The sequence below is a fragment of the Balaenoptera acutorostrata genome, chromosome 3 (assembly GCF_949987535.1).
Source record: "Balaenoptera acutorostrata chromosome 3, mBalAcu1.1, whole genome shotgun sequence".
Lineage (NCBI taxonomy): Eukaryota > Metazoa > Chordata > Mammalia > Artiodactyla > Balaenopteridae > Balaenoptera > Balaenoptera acutorostrata.
In genome coordinates, this window is record NC_080066.1 from 103136881 (window position 1) to 103153474 (window position 16594).

At 42.3% G+C, this 16594-nt stretch overlaps 1 protein-coding gene across 1 annotated transcript in view; it reads left to right on the plus strand.

Annotated features, from left to right (window-relative positions):
* Positions 1-16594, plus strand: part of RYR3 (ryanodine receptor 3) — a 572028-nt gene that overhangs the window by 312918 nt on the left and 242516 nt on the right. The window contains exons 17-19 of the mRNA XM_057542134.1: positions 2125-2258; positions 4377-4618; positions 13675-13867. Coding sequence (XP_057398117.1) covers positions 2125-2258; positions 4377-4618; positions 13675-13867 — 569 coding nt within the window. The remainder of the gene's footprint in view (positions 1-2124; positions 2259-4376; positions 4619-13674; positions 13868-16594) is intronic.

The window sequence follows — 16594 nt, forward strand, 5'->3', positions numbered from 1 at the left end:
TGGACATTTAGGTTTCTTCCATGTCCTGGCTATTGTAAACAACACTGCAGTGAACATTGGGGTGCATGTATCTTTTTGAATTATGGTTTTCTCCAGGTATATGCCCAGGAGTGGGGTTGCTGGCACCCTTCACTTTTAAAAGAACCCATTTAAACTTTTTCTGAAAAGGGAGTTTGCCCCTTTGTCCCATTTTACCCAAAGAAATGCCTTCTAAAACAAAGCCTGAACAATGTCAGCGCATTCTTTATGGCATCATTTATTTGTAGGTGACATACTACTCCCTTAGTCTGTGTGCTTTTTACTGAGCCTTTTTTCTTCTCACGGTTCCTATTGTATGTGGATTAAGCTCTGCTTTTCTTCCGGCTGTGGCAGCAAGGCTCCTACAGCTGTCGCTCCAAGGCAAAACAGATGAAAATGTGCGATAGGCTGGATGATAAGTGTTTAATTTCCTGGCCATCTATGGCTCTTTTCTTAGAGTGGGAAATTATCCTCTGGATTTCCAGTGCCACAGTCAATATGTTTCACGCAGTGGTAATGGTGAGAGTCCTCCGTAAAACTGCCTTTGGGGTTCTTTTCTGCTCGTCCCATAATTGTGCTTTGTATTTATCTGGAATGAAATTGACATGCAGGGAGTCAGGTAGGAAATTCGTTTGTGAGAATTATGGATACAAATGCCATCAACAACCTGAAGCCGTCCAAACCCACCAAGCACTGAGTCTTCGGTGGTCACTTTGTGAGACTGGACTGCGGCTGGCCCCTCCCTGTCAGCGCAGCCTGCCGCGGTCCTGGCCGTTATTTAGCCACTGCTGTTTGCACAGTCCTCCCCGTAGAGGAGAGAGGGAGGAGAGTGCCTGGCTCAGCAGTTTGCTGTGCCGCAGTAGGAACACAAAATCTGAATGAATGAGGGTGCAGCACAAGGAGGCAGGGCAGACAGGCCAGCACGTGGCGGAAGCGGCCAGAGGCTGTTCCCACTTCCCAGGTGGCTGGAGAACGATGTGGATTAGGAACAACTCACGACGGGTCTGGTAGATTCACGATGGGTCTGGTAGATTCAGGGGCCGCCTGGTTTGCTTGCTCTGGTGGTTTGCTCTCACTCTAAGGGGGAGAAACGGTAGGTGAAATGTTTTGTTGTTTTTTTTTTTTTTTTAATTTTTGGCTGTGTTGGGTCTTCGTTTCTGTGCGAGGGCTTTCTCTAGTTGCGGCGAGCGGGGGCCACTCTTCATCGCGGTGCGCGGGCCTCTCACTGTCGCGGCCTCTCTTGTTGCGGAGCACAGGCTCCAGACGCGCAGGCTCAGTAGTTGTGGCTCACGGGCCTAGTTGCTCCGCGGCATGTGGGATCTTCCCAGACCAGGGCTCGAACCCGCGTCCGCCTGCATTAGCAGGCAGATTCTCAACCACTGCACCACCAGGGAAGCCCAGGTGAAATGTTTTTGAATCGGGATTTCTAGGAATGTAAGGGTATCTTAGTGAACTTTGATAATATCACAGCAAGAGACCCAAGACTAGGAATCTGCCCTGCTCTCCTCTCTACCCCACCCACGTGAGTCCCAAGCCTGCTACGAGCAAGGGACCTTAGCCAAATGGGAATCGGAGTGTGTTTCAGGAAGCACTGTGTGAATGCCTACTGATCTGCAGAGGGCCCCCAGGGCCAGGCAGGAGCACGAGCGTCAGCTTGAGGCCCATGGAAGGCCTTCTAGCACCTACCCTGAGAGGAAGTTGTGCCTGGGTTTGGTGCCCTAGATGACTCACCTCTCCCTAGTCCTGGCCCTGGCTGGGATATTAACCTAGACGGGCTGTCTTCAGGGCTCAGACTCTTACCCACTTTAACAGAACAGTGGCCACAGGTGACATGCCTAGTTTGGAGGGATGGGGCACAAGACTAGGGCAGAGCAGTTAGCAAGAAGCCCAGCCTCATCTTCCCCGAGGGGCAGCAGGCTCCCGGGCACCACTCACTCATGCCTGGTGAGACAGGTGCAGCTTTCTTGACTCTAAACAGGTCCTCGCACCTGTCACCTGGCCCCCACCTTCACGAGACCTGCTTCCTTCCTGTGCTGTGGCCATCAGGTCCTGCCTGCTCTGCCCTCCCAGTGGTCCTAAGGTCTGGCGGCGTGTGTCCTGCTGCAGGTTCTGGACGTGCTGTGTTCCCTCTGTCTCTGCAATGGGGTCGCAGTGAGAGCCAACCAGAATCTGATCTGTGACAACTTGCTGCCCCGCAGAAACCTGCTCCTGCAGACGCGGCTGATTAACGATGTGACAAGGTAAGGCCACCACCGTCATTCCAAATGCCCATCTTGTCCCCAGAAAGGAAAAGAAGAGGGCTGATCTCAACTCCAAAGCCACCTGCCCAGCATTTCTGTGCTGATGAAGCCACATAAGACGAGACCAGGCAAATGTGTACTTTTTTAGGGCCTTGTACTCCAATCCCTTCAGCTGAGTTTCTCAAACTTCTCCCGTAAAGCAGCCAAAGGTAGAGTAAATATACCATCTGAGGGCTAAAGAATTTGGCCTTGAGAGAGGGGTCTACCACATTTTGTATTAAACGTTAATGCATCTCTTATACCTTCTTCCTAACGTATTTATTTTTATTTTGCTGTACCAACATTTTTTTCTAAAAATCTTTTAATAGAGTGGATGTCCCATGTTGAGACCATGATTTCTTGTATCCTCGGGCACATGGCCGTTTACCCCAGGGCCACCTGTGAAGGCCAGGGTGAAGAGCACGGGCCCGTGCAGAGCCCTGGCCTACTGGTCCGTACATGCAGCCACATGGGAGTCATGAACTCACTGGGCATGGACTAGGGAGCAACTACAGCAACTTTCCACCTAGGCCCGCTCTCTACCCTGCAATGTGAGAAAAGAACCTCCCCTCAGAAGTGTAGAGCAGGCTCTGGTCTGCAGGCATCGCACAGACTTTCTTCTGGGTACCAGTCTGGTTTTTCCCTTGTGGACCCAAAACTGACATAGCCCCCGCCCAGGCCAGTGGACCTCTGAGAGTAGGATTCCAACCAGGACAACTCCAAGTGGTTTGTGCCAAGCTTTTTTTTTTTTTTTAATTTATTTATTTATTTGTTTATGGCTGTGTTGTTGGGTCTTCGTTTCTGTGCGAGGGCTTTCTCTAGTTGCGGCAAGCGGGGGCCACTCTTGATCGCGGTGCGTGGGCCTCTCACTATCGCGGCCTCTCTTGTTGTGGAGCACAGGCTCCAGATGCACAGGCTCAGTAATTGTGGCTCACGGGCCCAGCTGCTCCGCAGCATGTGGGATCTTCCCAGACCAGGGCTCGAACCCGTGTCCCCGGCATTGGCAGGCAGATTCTCAACCACTGCGCCAGCAGGGAAGCCCCTGTGCCAAGCTTTTTAACCATTTTTGCTGGATACATTACCTCTATCCCTTAACAAAGTTTCCTAATAGTGATGTCTCCACACCCCACCTCCACCTTTTTTGTCATCAAGCTTGAATTTTTTTTTAGCTTTATTGAGGTATAATTGACAAACGAAAGTGTAAGATATTTAAAATATACGATGTGATGGTTTGATACACATATACATTGTGAAAGGATTCTCCCCATCGAGTTAATTAACACATCCAGCAGCTCACACATTTACCATTTTTTTTTAATGAGAACATGTGAATTCTACTCTCTTAGTGAATTTCAATTATACAATACAGTGTTATCAACTATAGTCACCGTGTTAAATCCTCAGACTTTATTCATCTTATAAGTGAATGTTTGTGCCCTTTTACCAATCTCTCCCTATCCCTCCAACCCTACCCCTGCTCTCTGGAAAACCACTTTTCTGCTCTTTCTAGGAGCTGGACTTTTTCTTTTTCTTTTTTTAGATTCCACAGGTAAGTGATACCATGCAGTATTTCTCTTTCTCTGTCTGGATTATTTCTAATAGTGACTTCTTAATGCTTTGGAGAGGCCATTGTTATTAATAAGGCCTAGGGGGGAAAGCTGATGATATGAAAATGGTTTTGGGGTGCTTAAACCAATTTACCAGAAGATGGAACTTGAGTAAGTCAGTTCTTTCACTTAGAGAAGGAAACAAGGGTTTGTAATCATACAACTCTGTATGATGTTTTCAACATCTTTACCCATGGATGGCACTCAGTAAATGTTGGTTGCCTTGAATAGAATATTTGAAGAGATATCCTTTATATTTTATAAGGGAATTAATGTTGTCCTGACACCTCCCACTAAGAACTTGATCCAGTGTTGGAGGCTCGAAGCTTTTTCTACTTTAGAACAAGACAAAAATCACAAAATTGCTCTTGCCCTTGGTTTAATTGGGCCGATGCCTCCTATGGTCTGGTTCAATTTGCTTTTTTACTTCTTGAGAGTCTGTAGATGCCACCTGTCCCATGTTTAATTTCAGTATTCGGCCAAACATCTTCCTGGGAGTCGCTGAGGGCTCAGCACAGTACAAGAAGTGGTACTTCGAGCTAATCATCGACCAGGTGGACCCCTTCCTCACAGCAGAGCCCACACACCTGCGGGTGGGCTGGGCCTCTTCCTCAGGCTATGCCCCATACCCTGGAGGCGGAGAAGGATGGGGGGGCAATGGTGTTGGCGATGACCTGTACTCCTACGGCTTTGATGGACTTCACCTTTGGTCAGGTGAGCACCTTGCCAAAGCTTTGGCTCCTTATCTCTTCCTGAGGATGATTGAGGCTCAAATTGTTCAAACTGAAATGGTCACTTGTTGAAATGATATAGACTCAAGTCTCAACTAATTAGATGGTTAAGCAGGAAGGGCATCACATCTGAAATGAGACTGTCCTGCATTTAAACCATGAGTCTGGCACTTCAGCTGCATGGTCTAGTACAGATTACTTAACTTTTCTCGGGCTCAGTGTCTGCTTCTGTACAATCCTAATTGCATAGACTTGTCAAGATTATATGGGTAAACAGGGAAGGAGAAAAAGACTGAGCATTTACTTACTGGGCAGTAGGCTACATAGCTTTTGTACATTTTTTCTCTCATTTTATTCTTACAGTGACTCCCTAAGGTGGATAATATTGATCTCATGTTACAGACGTGGAAACTGAACACAAAGATGTTTAATTAACTTTCTCCCAATCACACTGGGGCGGATCCACATCTGACTACAAGTCCGTCATTTTGTCAACGCAACATATTGCTTCATGATACACTTAGTAAGGTGTCTGGGTCTGTGCCTGACACACAGTAGATGCTAATCTCTTAAAGGAACTCAAAGCTTCCTTTTTTTATATAGACACTGATGCTTTCCCCAAAGCATGTCCGTGGCCTGTGCCTGCGGACAAATGGGTTGGCTTCTGCCTGGGTGAAAATGTAAAACTAACCCTCAGGCTTTCACCCACAGCAGAAGCTCTACTCCTCCCATCTGCTGTCCACAGTGTGTCTTATCTGTATCTTTTGTAAAACTGCAACTGGAGACATTGTGTCCCTTATAGAAATTCCTTAGGTAAGCGTTGTGCTGTGTGCCTCTTGCATAAGGAACCAGGACACACATTCCTCCTGAAATCCAGTACCAGGGAAAAGTTTGTCTCCACAGGACAAAACTATGTATTTTCTTTTGTATCTGAGAACTATATTATCCATCATGTTTTCCTTCTTCCCTTAGCTTCCAGCTAAAACCAGTAGCTCAGGTCCTGGTGACATGTTTCTTACAGTTGGTCTTTACTTTCAATTGATCAGTATGTTTTTATTTTTAATTTTGTGCTGTTTTATATTCAGTATAAACAGTTTTTAACTTTTAGGAATGGTGTAAACGCATTTATTTATGTACTTCTTTATCTGGAATCATTTATGGGAAGAAATTGTCTGTGTCTGTTTTTGTGTGTCCCAGGGGACAGTGTGGTACAGACAGAAGTGGGTACAAAAGGGCAGGATGATGGGTTAGAGTGAAGTGGCAGTCTTGTTCTCATATCCTCCCAGCTTAACCTTCCCTGGTTCCATTTTCATGGGAGGTGAGGATGGATCTTCTCCTCTTGGTTCTCAGAGCCCCATTGTAGAGCCACTGTTTCCGTGGTGATACGGTCGTAGTAGCCTTTAGCTTAGATTATCATCAGATGGCATAAGGCTCTCAGGAAGTTGTCTCTGGGGAAGTGATTTGAAAAGAAAGAGTCCCTATGCTCACACACATCTACAGCTCCTGAGTTTGATAAAATTGAATCTGTGGGGGAACGAGTGGGATTGAGGTGAGAAACTCATTACCTCCTGCCTGCTGGTTGCTGCTCAGCTCCTGCCCTGTCCTCACCATGAGCCAAGCATATTCTCTGGATCCCAGGCTGCACCTAATGAGAACTCTGGATTGGTTAAGGAAATACGAAGTCACCAAGACCCTTGGATGAAGCCAAGTGGCCCCTAGTTTCAAAGAGAAACTAACCCTTCTCAAAGGAAAACATTTACTCCATCTTTTCTAGATTTCGCAGCCCTCCATGCCCCTCCATGGGGCACTTGGCATATCCCTTTGTAAAGTCTGCAGAATAAATACATCAGTGAGTCAGGAGGCAGACAACCCACTCGTTGTGCATCCAGAAAGGGCTGCTGTCAGTGCATTTCAGGACGTGGACATCCATCCAGTTGTGTATTATTCCAGGAGTGTACGGTGCCCAGGGGTGTACAGTGTTCCCTTCTTTCCTCTTGTCTGCTCAAGACCAGGAAGCCAGATGTGCTGAGCCCACACGGTCATTACTAGCAAGGGCTCATCTGATTGGAAATACAGGGGAAGGGGGCTTGGGATTCAGTTTTTCAAAAGCTGACTGTGGCTCTCTGAACATTATTCACATAGTAATATAACTCCGTATAGGTGCATTTGGGGGACTTCACCCCTCAGCCTTCAGCATCTGGTGAGATGTAGAGAAACCAGCATCTACAAAATTGGCACCTTTTATGCTCACTAAAACACGAAGCTTCCTTGGGTTTGGGCATCATTCTGAATTCTCCAACCAGCACACAGGGAACATATATCTTGCAGAAGCCACTACAGATGAATATGTCATCATGTGCTCCAGCAGAAGAAATAAGGTTTCTGTTAATGGCTTCTACCAGGACAGCAGTGAATTCTGGACTATCTGATGAAAGGGTAATTGTCTGATGTAGAAATGAAGTGAAGTGACGCTCTAACTTACTGCAGGAGGGAATGGAGGATGGCTAGGGAGAGAGAATGGAAACTGGTCTGACAACTTTTCTTCTTTTCCTTGAGATGTAAATGCCCAGGTCCATTACCTTTATTTTATTTTTTTATTGGAGTAGAGTTGATTTACAGTGTTGTGTTAGTTTCAGGTGTACAGCAAAGTGAATCAATTATACATATACATATATCCACTCTTTTTTTTTTTAAGATTCTTTTTCCATATAGACCATTACAGAGTATTGAGTAGAGTTCCCTGTGCTATACAGAAGGTCCTTATTAGTTATCTATTTTATGTATAGTAGTGTGTATATGTCAATCCCAATCTCCCAATTTATTCCTCCCCCCCCCTTATCCCCTGGTAACCATAAATTTGTTTTCTACATCTGTGACTCTACTTCTGTTTTGTAAATAAGTTCATTTGTACCCTTTTTTTTAGATTCCACATATAAGTGATATCATATGATATTTGTCTCTCTCTGTCTGACTTACTGCACTCAGTATGACAGTCTCTAGGAATGGGAGAAAATATTTGCAAACAAAGCAACTGACAAGGGGTTAATCTCCAAAGTATACAAAAAGCTCATGCAGCTCAATATCAAAACAAACAAACAAACAAACAACCCAATCAAAAAATGGGTGGAAGATCTAAATAGACATTTCTCCAAAGAAGGCATACAGGTGGCCGAAAAGCACATGAAAAAATGTTCAACGTCACTAATTATTAGAGAAATGCAAGTCAAAATTACAATGAGGTATCACCTCACATGGGTCAGAATGGCTATCAAGAAAAAATCTACAAACAACAAATGCTGGAGAGGGTGTGGAGAGAAGGGAACCCACCTGCACTGTTGGTGGGAATGTAAATTGGTAGAGCCACTATGGAGAACAGTACGGAGGTTCCTTAAAAAACTAAAAATAGAACTACCATATGACCCAGCAATCCCACTCCTGGGCATATACTGGGAGAAAACCATAATTCAAAAAGACACATGCACCCCAGTGTTCATTGTAGCACTATTTACAATAGCCAGAACATGGAAGCAACCTAAATGTCCATCAGCAGAGGAATGGATAAAGAAGATGTGGTACATATATGCAATGGAATATTACTCAGCCATAAAAAGGAACAAAATAATGCCATTTGCAGGAACATGGATGGTCCATTACCTTTAAACTTATCTATGTGCACAAATTAAGCCACTGCCTTGAACTGGTCATTAACTACTTATTAAAGCACAGAGGATGTTGCCGAAGTTGGAAAGAATGGCAGAGCCCTTAACACTTTGTCAGTAGAGAAATTCAAGAAGAAACAGCATGGCTTTGGAGGTATGCCTGGGTTTGAATCCCAGCTCTTCCCTTATTTGGTTTTTTTAACCAGGCCAAAAGGCTTGGTTTCAGAGACTTGGTTTCCTCAAATAAAATGAAGATGATACAAGGCTCTTAGGAAATTTAAATGAAATGAGGGATGTGGATTTTTTGACACACACTAGATGCAAAGTAAATATGATTTCCCTTCCTTCACTGTCTATGAAGTCAACCATCATCATGAAGACCAAGTCCAGAGTTCCACGTGTCTCACTCGAGATCGTGAGATTAGCCCCATCCTGAGGGGGAAAAGAACCCAGGTTCCATGCTGAATGGGAAAGGAAGTTTTAAAGTGACATCCTGGGAATATGAATGAGCCTTTTCTCTGTGTAGGGAGAGGGCAGCCTTAATCGGTCTTTTTAGCCACCAGAGCCTATGAAGTCACTTTCAAGCAACAGCTGTACAAATATCCCCCATCTCAGCCCTGCCCAGCCCTCCCTACAGACTCCTGAGTCAGCCCAGCCACCGTGATTCTCCTTTCAGAGGAATGGCTCTTTTCTTGTCATCATTTTCTCTCTCCTGATGTGGGCTTACATACGTAGCCTTTCAGAACTGCAGTCGGGGGTGAATTTGGCTCAGGGCAGCCTATATAGTACGTCACTGGTTAGGGAGCAATTTCACAGGAGGAAATCACACCTACCCTTCCCTTTTTGCAACTTTTTCCCTTGCAAAATTGGAATAAGCAAAGGAATTCACCTTCCCAAGAGATAAGTGATACAGAAAGTAAATGAATGGAATAAAATTGTGTTTCCTGATTTCTTAGGACTTCTGACTCATGAGGACAAATTAGCTCTACAGTCAAACTTGGATGAGAGGGTCTTTACGTGTCTCCTTACTAAGATGAGCTCCAGGGTATCGGTTCATCTATCAAAACACACCCCACTGTGACTTGGACTTTTCCAACCCTAGCGCTGTGTGGAGAGGGGTCAAGGAGTAGCTGTAGAACACCAGCATTTTTATGTATTTGGATCTTCTCGCTTTCCAGTTGCCTGAATGTTTGTGTTTACGTTATAATGCCACACTCTGCGGTGCGTGGGGCGATGGAAATGCTGAGCTGAGCATCAGTGTTTCCAGTTGTCTACGTTACTCATCAGAAGAGACGAAATCCCTCAGTGTTACATCCTTAGGTTCATTAGAAGATGTATGGCATATGATAAAGTGGCTTTTCCCTTTATCTTAAAAATGCTAGGCTTGGAACGGCCTTTCCAAGCTTCCTGGGACCTTCAGGTGGTCCTGAGCCTCTAAGTCAGGGGAGGTTTCTTCAGACTAGCAGAGGCCACAAGACTTCCCAGACTGTTCCAGTAGGTGGTCCCAGGATTACTCAGAGTTCCTAATATCTGGAAAAGCAGTTGAGGCGATTTAGAAAAACTGTCTGTGACATATTTGCTTTTCCTTTCTACAGCATCACATTTCTATTGGTTGTGCTAAAAGCGTCAAATACATCGTAAATGTGTTTGAAAGTGACCGTTTTTGAGCACAGTCTTTCAATAAAGAGATTTATTGGTTTCAGTAACTCAATTTTCAAATCACTTTCCTAGACTCAGCCCTCAATGCTATGATTCTCCATATTGTTATTTTTACCTAATATTAATAAAGGACATAATATCCCTACAATGTTCTGGTAAGCTTATCTACTGTTAGCCTAGTAATTAACATATTTGGAGTTATAAAAGCAATAGTAATAGCATTTATTGTGGTTTGCAATGTGTCAGGCTCTTCCAGTTACTCTCTATGGAATAATTCATTCAAAACTCACAGTAACCCCACGATATTATTATTTTCATTTGATAGATGAGGAACCTGAGTCCACAAAGGTAAGTGACTTGTCCAAGGTCACACAGTAAGTGGCAGCACCAGGACTCATGCCCAGGGAGCCTGGTTCTAGAAACACCCTTTACTGCTACATGCTATTGCCTCTCGAGAGGTACACAGGACGTAAGTCATTGTCTCGTCAAAATCATGGGAATAATAATGGTACCTTACAAACCTCTTGGCAGCATCACTGTGAGCATTGCTGTACCCATTTTATGGACATAGAAGCTGATTTTCTAACAGAATCACAGCAGGCAAAGACTTGGTGTTTGAACCAGCCCTCTGTGACTCCGAGACCGCTCCCACCCCCATGCCACCTCATTACAGAGCAGTTGGAAGGACAAGCATCTTGTTTAAATGTGGGGTGCAGGACCCTCCAGATGGGAACGGTTTTATAAAACAGAGTGTACAAGAGCAATCTCATAATTCCATTGTTTTCTAGTTTCAAATCTTTATACTACTCACATTTTAAAACAAGATGTACTTTATCACATGACCTTTTACAACATGAATGTTATATGAAATGGACTCTTTTATTCAAATAGACTTCCCATTACATTGCTCTAAGCACTTGTTAAGTACATGCTTTATATCCAGTGATGATTCACAGTCTCTCTTCAGTTTCTAGGTAATACTGGTCCCAACTCTATATTATCTATATGTTTTAAAAATAGGCTCAGACTATGATTTTGATTTGCCTATGGATGCTCTTAGCAAGTGTTCCAACAGCAACTTCTACTAGGCACCCAGTCTCTTAGAATATGGGAGTTAAAAGACAGTGTCCTTCACCACAAGGACATACCTTCTCATCCTGGTGGTGGTTTTCAAATGAAAGAGCAGACTGGACAGGAGAGATACTCCCAGCCATCCTTCCTCTGTAAGGCACTTGGTGCTATGGCGTATTGAAGGCTAAATAAAGCTCAGAACTCAGTCTCAGATGGCATCAAAGCACTGCTGTATGAAGAGCGTCCCCCATGAAGGTTGCTCTTTATCTTTACTGGCTGAGGCTCAGACTGGCACAAAAACCAACAGTGAATTGTGAGAGGGTGGGCCGAGAGGGCCCTGGAGTCACAATTCAACACTGTCAGTTTTGTCCTAGTTGATGTGGATCTCAGAAAGCTAAAGGTCCTTCTCATTTGTATTTTTATCCAGTAAGGATCTCGATACTTTAAAGGTAGTTGTCCCACCCAGCATTTCGATAATTTCCTTTTTCCCAAATTCATGGAAATCTCTCAGGATTTGTGCAAATGACTACAGTGATATTTTCCAGAAGTTAAACTAATTGAAAAAGAAACAGTTGAAGCAGGAAAGATTGGTTTTTACTGGGGAAACAAGAACTCTTAACAATGAGACAATTATGGCAAAGTTTGCTGAGTTTTAATACCAATAACAGACTTGAATATGATAAGGAAGGAAAGATTCTGGGACCCTAGGATATCTAAACTCCATAAAAGGAGCTGAGAGGACTCAGTCTTGTCAAATGGAGACATTGGAGAGGTATCAAACATACACACTCATCAAGTTTGCTTAGATTTGTTTTGTTTTAAATAGTGTTGACTGTAGGTCCTAACAATGAGGAAGTTGTTCTTCGTTCTCAGTGTTGAAACAAGGTTAAAGTTGTAAAAACAGAGTCTGAGGCCATCCCAGGCTAATTTGCCAATATGCATTGAATATGTTAGGTGCTGTTGCCCTGTTGCAGTGCCGGTGGTCCAAGTTCTACATCCTTTATTCCCCCATCACCCCTCATCAGGCTCCCGTAAAGCCCCACGTTCCAGCCTCACCAAACTCTAGCCATTCTGCAAATGTCATACACTCATACACTCCTCTTGCATAAGCTGTTCCTTCTGTCTGGAATGCTCTTTTCTTTCTCGTTTCTCTAGTGAACCTTTCATTCTTCAAGTTTTAACTTGTTCCATACTCCCAGGCTGACTTCGCACCTTCTTCTACCTCTAAAGGCATCTCGTCATGTACACCTTCATTCCAATAGTTATACTGAATTGTAGTTCTTTATTTGAACGTTTATTTTCCACGAGACTATGGATTTCTTAGGAGTGGGAACTGGATCCTCAGTCTTTGATCCCCAGCCCCAAGTACAGTATCTGGCACAGTGTAGAGCCTCATTACTGTTTGTGGAAGGGTGGGAGGGAATACAATATGATTTTGTCAGTCAACCAAAACAACCACAAGGGGGTACCTAAATTTTTTTATTAAGGAGAATGTAGTAGTTTCACTATTTTAAAATCCACCATTTAGTTTGGAATCTATTACTAGAATAGCAGTAACCACTGAAAAAGAGTACTAAACTAAGATTAGAAATATTACATAACATAGATATATGTACAAAATTTGTGAACTCACATAGTCATCATAAGGGGATTTTTTAAAAATTGCCTTTTCATGGTGTATTATGAAGCTATTAAAAATCTAGTTTCTAATGAATATTCTATTATACAATCAAATATTTGCAATGTGATAAGTAGAAAAAACAAGTTATAAAATCTACAATATCCCAGTTTGGGTGAATATTTAAATATATGTGAAAAAGTCAAAAAAATTTATTGTAACATTTTTTTCCTTGTTTATACTTTTCTATATACACAATTAACATTTATAATGAATGTGTATTGCTTGCATGATCAAGAAACAAGATATACCTTTATAAATGTTTTGCTTGAAACCCCATTTAATACCTAACTTTTGCCCCTTTGTTGCTCCCTTTCCAATAGAACTGAAAACTTGATAGGGGGATGGGAGGAGTGGTTACGATAATTTACTTCTAGAACTTCCAGAATGGGATGGTGTGACATAGAAAACCTAAGAGATGATTTTCTCACTAGTTTAAGTTAGGTCAGGAAATGACAAATCATCTTATGAAAGATAGGCAACAACAACAAAAATCAACCAATACAGCGTATAACTGACAATGTGTTTCCCTGCCTCACTGAAATAATAAAATTCTTTAAAACAAGCAAGCAAACTATGCTGCACCGTTTTGTGGCTGGATGGCCTTGCTCTTACTCACTCGGATGGCTCCTGCATCCGATGCTGAGGTGGCCGTGTGTTTTAGAGGAAATAGAAGAGAGCAAGGTCTTCGGGCATCTATGAATAAACACACACACATACACACTCTAGGAGCCACGCCCAGCAAAGCGGTTTGCCCGTTACTTCAGACACCAGGCCAGAATCTGAGCACACATTGAACGGGTCGAATTCTTGTTTGTTCTCATTCCTGGCAGCTTGAGACTTTCCTCTGGGACTCAGCTCGTCTTGGGCTGCCTGTTCACAAAGCTTGGGAAACCATTTCTCATTGTTCACCTCACCTGTGAGCATCTCCCCAGAGTCCCACACACCTTCTTCCTGTTCTTTGCTCACCAGGCCGCATACCCAGGGCCGTGGCCTCCATCAACCAGCACCTCCTGAAGTCGGACGACGTGGTGAGCTGTTGCCTGGACCTTGGAGCACCCAGCATCTCTTTCCGCATCAGCGGGCAGCCTGTGCAGGGGATGTTTGAGAACTTCAACACAGATGGGCTCTTCTTCCCTGTGGTGAGCTTTTCAGCAGGTGTCAAGTAAGTTATGGCTGGGATTTCATGGAGAGTAGCTGTTCCCCCAGCTCCCACCACTCTTATGAGCTGGCGAGCGTGGTAATCTCCTTCAGGGCTTCAGCACCATAAGCCAAACTCCCCGAAGAAAGCGATGGTGAAAGGGGAGGAGCAATTTAGAGTCACGTGTATATATTTGTGGGACATGTACCTCCTGCCAGTGTTTATGTTATGTCCTCCGATAAATAGTAAGATGAATAAGATAAATCCTACGTAGAAAATTACCTTAATAATTGTAAAAAGTATTTCATGCTCATTACAAAAAATCTGAAAGATACAGATAAGGCAATAAATATCACCCATAATCCCAATGTTTAGTTCTAATCTCTATTAATATTTTGGTGTATTTTCTTCAAGTCTTTTATATTACATATATATGTATTTTTTAATTGACATCACACTAAAAATGAAGTTTTGTCTTGATTTCTTTTCATTCAGCAGTAAGTACGGAGCCTTTTCCTGAATTATTAAGTATCCTTCTCAAAATGATTTTTTATGGCCAATAATATCCTTTTATTTGGCTGTCCCACAATATAACCATTACTTTATGTTAGTCTTCCATGCTGATTTCTTTTTTATTGTTATAAATGAAATTATCATGAACATCCTTGAGAATAATTCTTTTGTCTGCATTTCTGTTTAGTTCCTCCCAGAAGCAGGTCAAAAGGTATAATCTTTTTAAAGTCTAAATTTACAATCGTGTGGCCAAAGAGATTTTCAGGAAGATTGTATGAACAGTTTAGAATTCATTATCAACAATTCTGAAATCTAAAAAACTCTGAAAACCATACATTTTTTTCTTAACTCATTTCACTGCAAACTCTGACCTGAACTTATTTTGTGGAAAAAACTGTCATCAACAGAAATGAGGCTGTTTTCAGTCCTTCATGAGTTCAATTTCTTGTGAATATTTACATGCTTAACAGCAAAAATGTATGTGTTTCATTATGGGGTACAGCCTCTCACCTAGCTGGAGGTTCTATTTAATATATACTACATGTCTTATTTTCTGTCTTCTTTAAAATCTAAACAATTCTGAAGTCTGAAACACAGCTCCAAAAATTTCAGATAAAGAATGTGGGCCTGTAGTATCATTTAAAGTAACATATGGGAATACCCAAATGATTGGTTCCCCATTAACTTTTACTATTATGGGTTATTTTTAATCTTTGCCAATTTGAGAAAATTGTGTCTTAAAGTTTTAACTTCCTATTTGTTTGATTACTGATGTGGTTAAACAGTTTTTATGCTTATTGTTCTTACATATTATTTCAACCCAATATTTTTTTAAAATTCTGTGTTCTCTGCCTTTCTGGTATTAATTTTGGGGGCAATTTTTTATATATTAAGATTATTAAATTATTATTGCTTTCAAATATTTTTCCCAGTTTGTGATTTACCTTTTTAAACTTAGTTTTTTTCTATTGTAGTTTTTGGTTTTTCCCTTTTACAAAAATAATGCAAGTCAAAAAAAAAAAAAGCAAGAGCCCATAGTTGTACCACCCAGAGATAACCATATTACCTTGTTATTTATACATCTCAATAATTTTATATTAAATTGGGCTTGTACTATGCATTCTGTTTTTCTTCATACTGTTGACAACTGTTGTGTTCATTGTTCTACCCCTTTCCTTTTTTTTTTTTAAACATCTTTATTGGAGTATAATTGCTTTCCAATGGTGTGTTAGTTTCTACTTCATAACAAAGTGAATCAGCTATACATATACATATATCCCCATATCTCCTCCCTCTTCCGTCTCCCTCCCACCCTCCCTATCCCACCCCTCTAGGTGGTCACAAAGCACCGAGCTAATCTTCCTGTGCTATGCGGCTGCTTCCCACTAGCTATCTGTTTTATATTTGGTAGTATATATTAGTCCATGCCACTCTCTCACTTCGTCCCAGCTTACCCTTCCCCCTCCCCACGTCCTCAAGTCCATTCTCTACATCTGCGTCATTATTCCTGTCCTGCCCCTAGGTTCTTCATAACTTTTTTTTTATTCCATATATATGTGTTAGCCTACAGTATTTGTTTTTCTCTTTCTGACTTACTTCAATCTGTATGACAGACTCTAGGTCCATCCACCTCACTACAAATAACTCAATTTCGTTTTTTATGGCTGAGTAATATTCCATTGTATATTTGTGCCACATCTTCTTTATCCATTCATCTGATGATGGACACTTAGGTTGCTTCCATGTCCTGGCTATTGTAAATAGAGCTGCAATGAACATTGTGGTACATGACTCTTTTTGAATTATGGTTTTCTCAGGGTATATGTCCAGTAGTGGTGGGATTGCTGGGTCATATGGTAGTTCTATTTTTTGTTTTTGAAGGAACCTCCATACTGTTCTCCACAGTGGCTGTATCAATTTACATTCCCACCAGCAAGAGGGTTCCCTTTTCTCCACACCCTCTCCAGCATTTATTGTTTGTAGATTTTTTGATGATGCCATTCTGACTGGTGTGAGGTGATACCTCATTGTAGTTTTGATTTGCATTTCTCTAATGATTAGTGATGTTGAGCATCTTTTCATGTGTTTGTTGGCAATCTGTATATCTTCTTTGGAGAAATGTCTATTTAGGTCTTCTGCCCATTTTTGGATTGGGTTGTTTGTTTTTTTGATATTGAGCTGCATGAGCTGCTTGTAAGTTTTGGAGATTAATCCTTTGTCAGTTGCTTCATTTGCAAA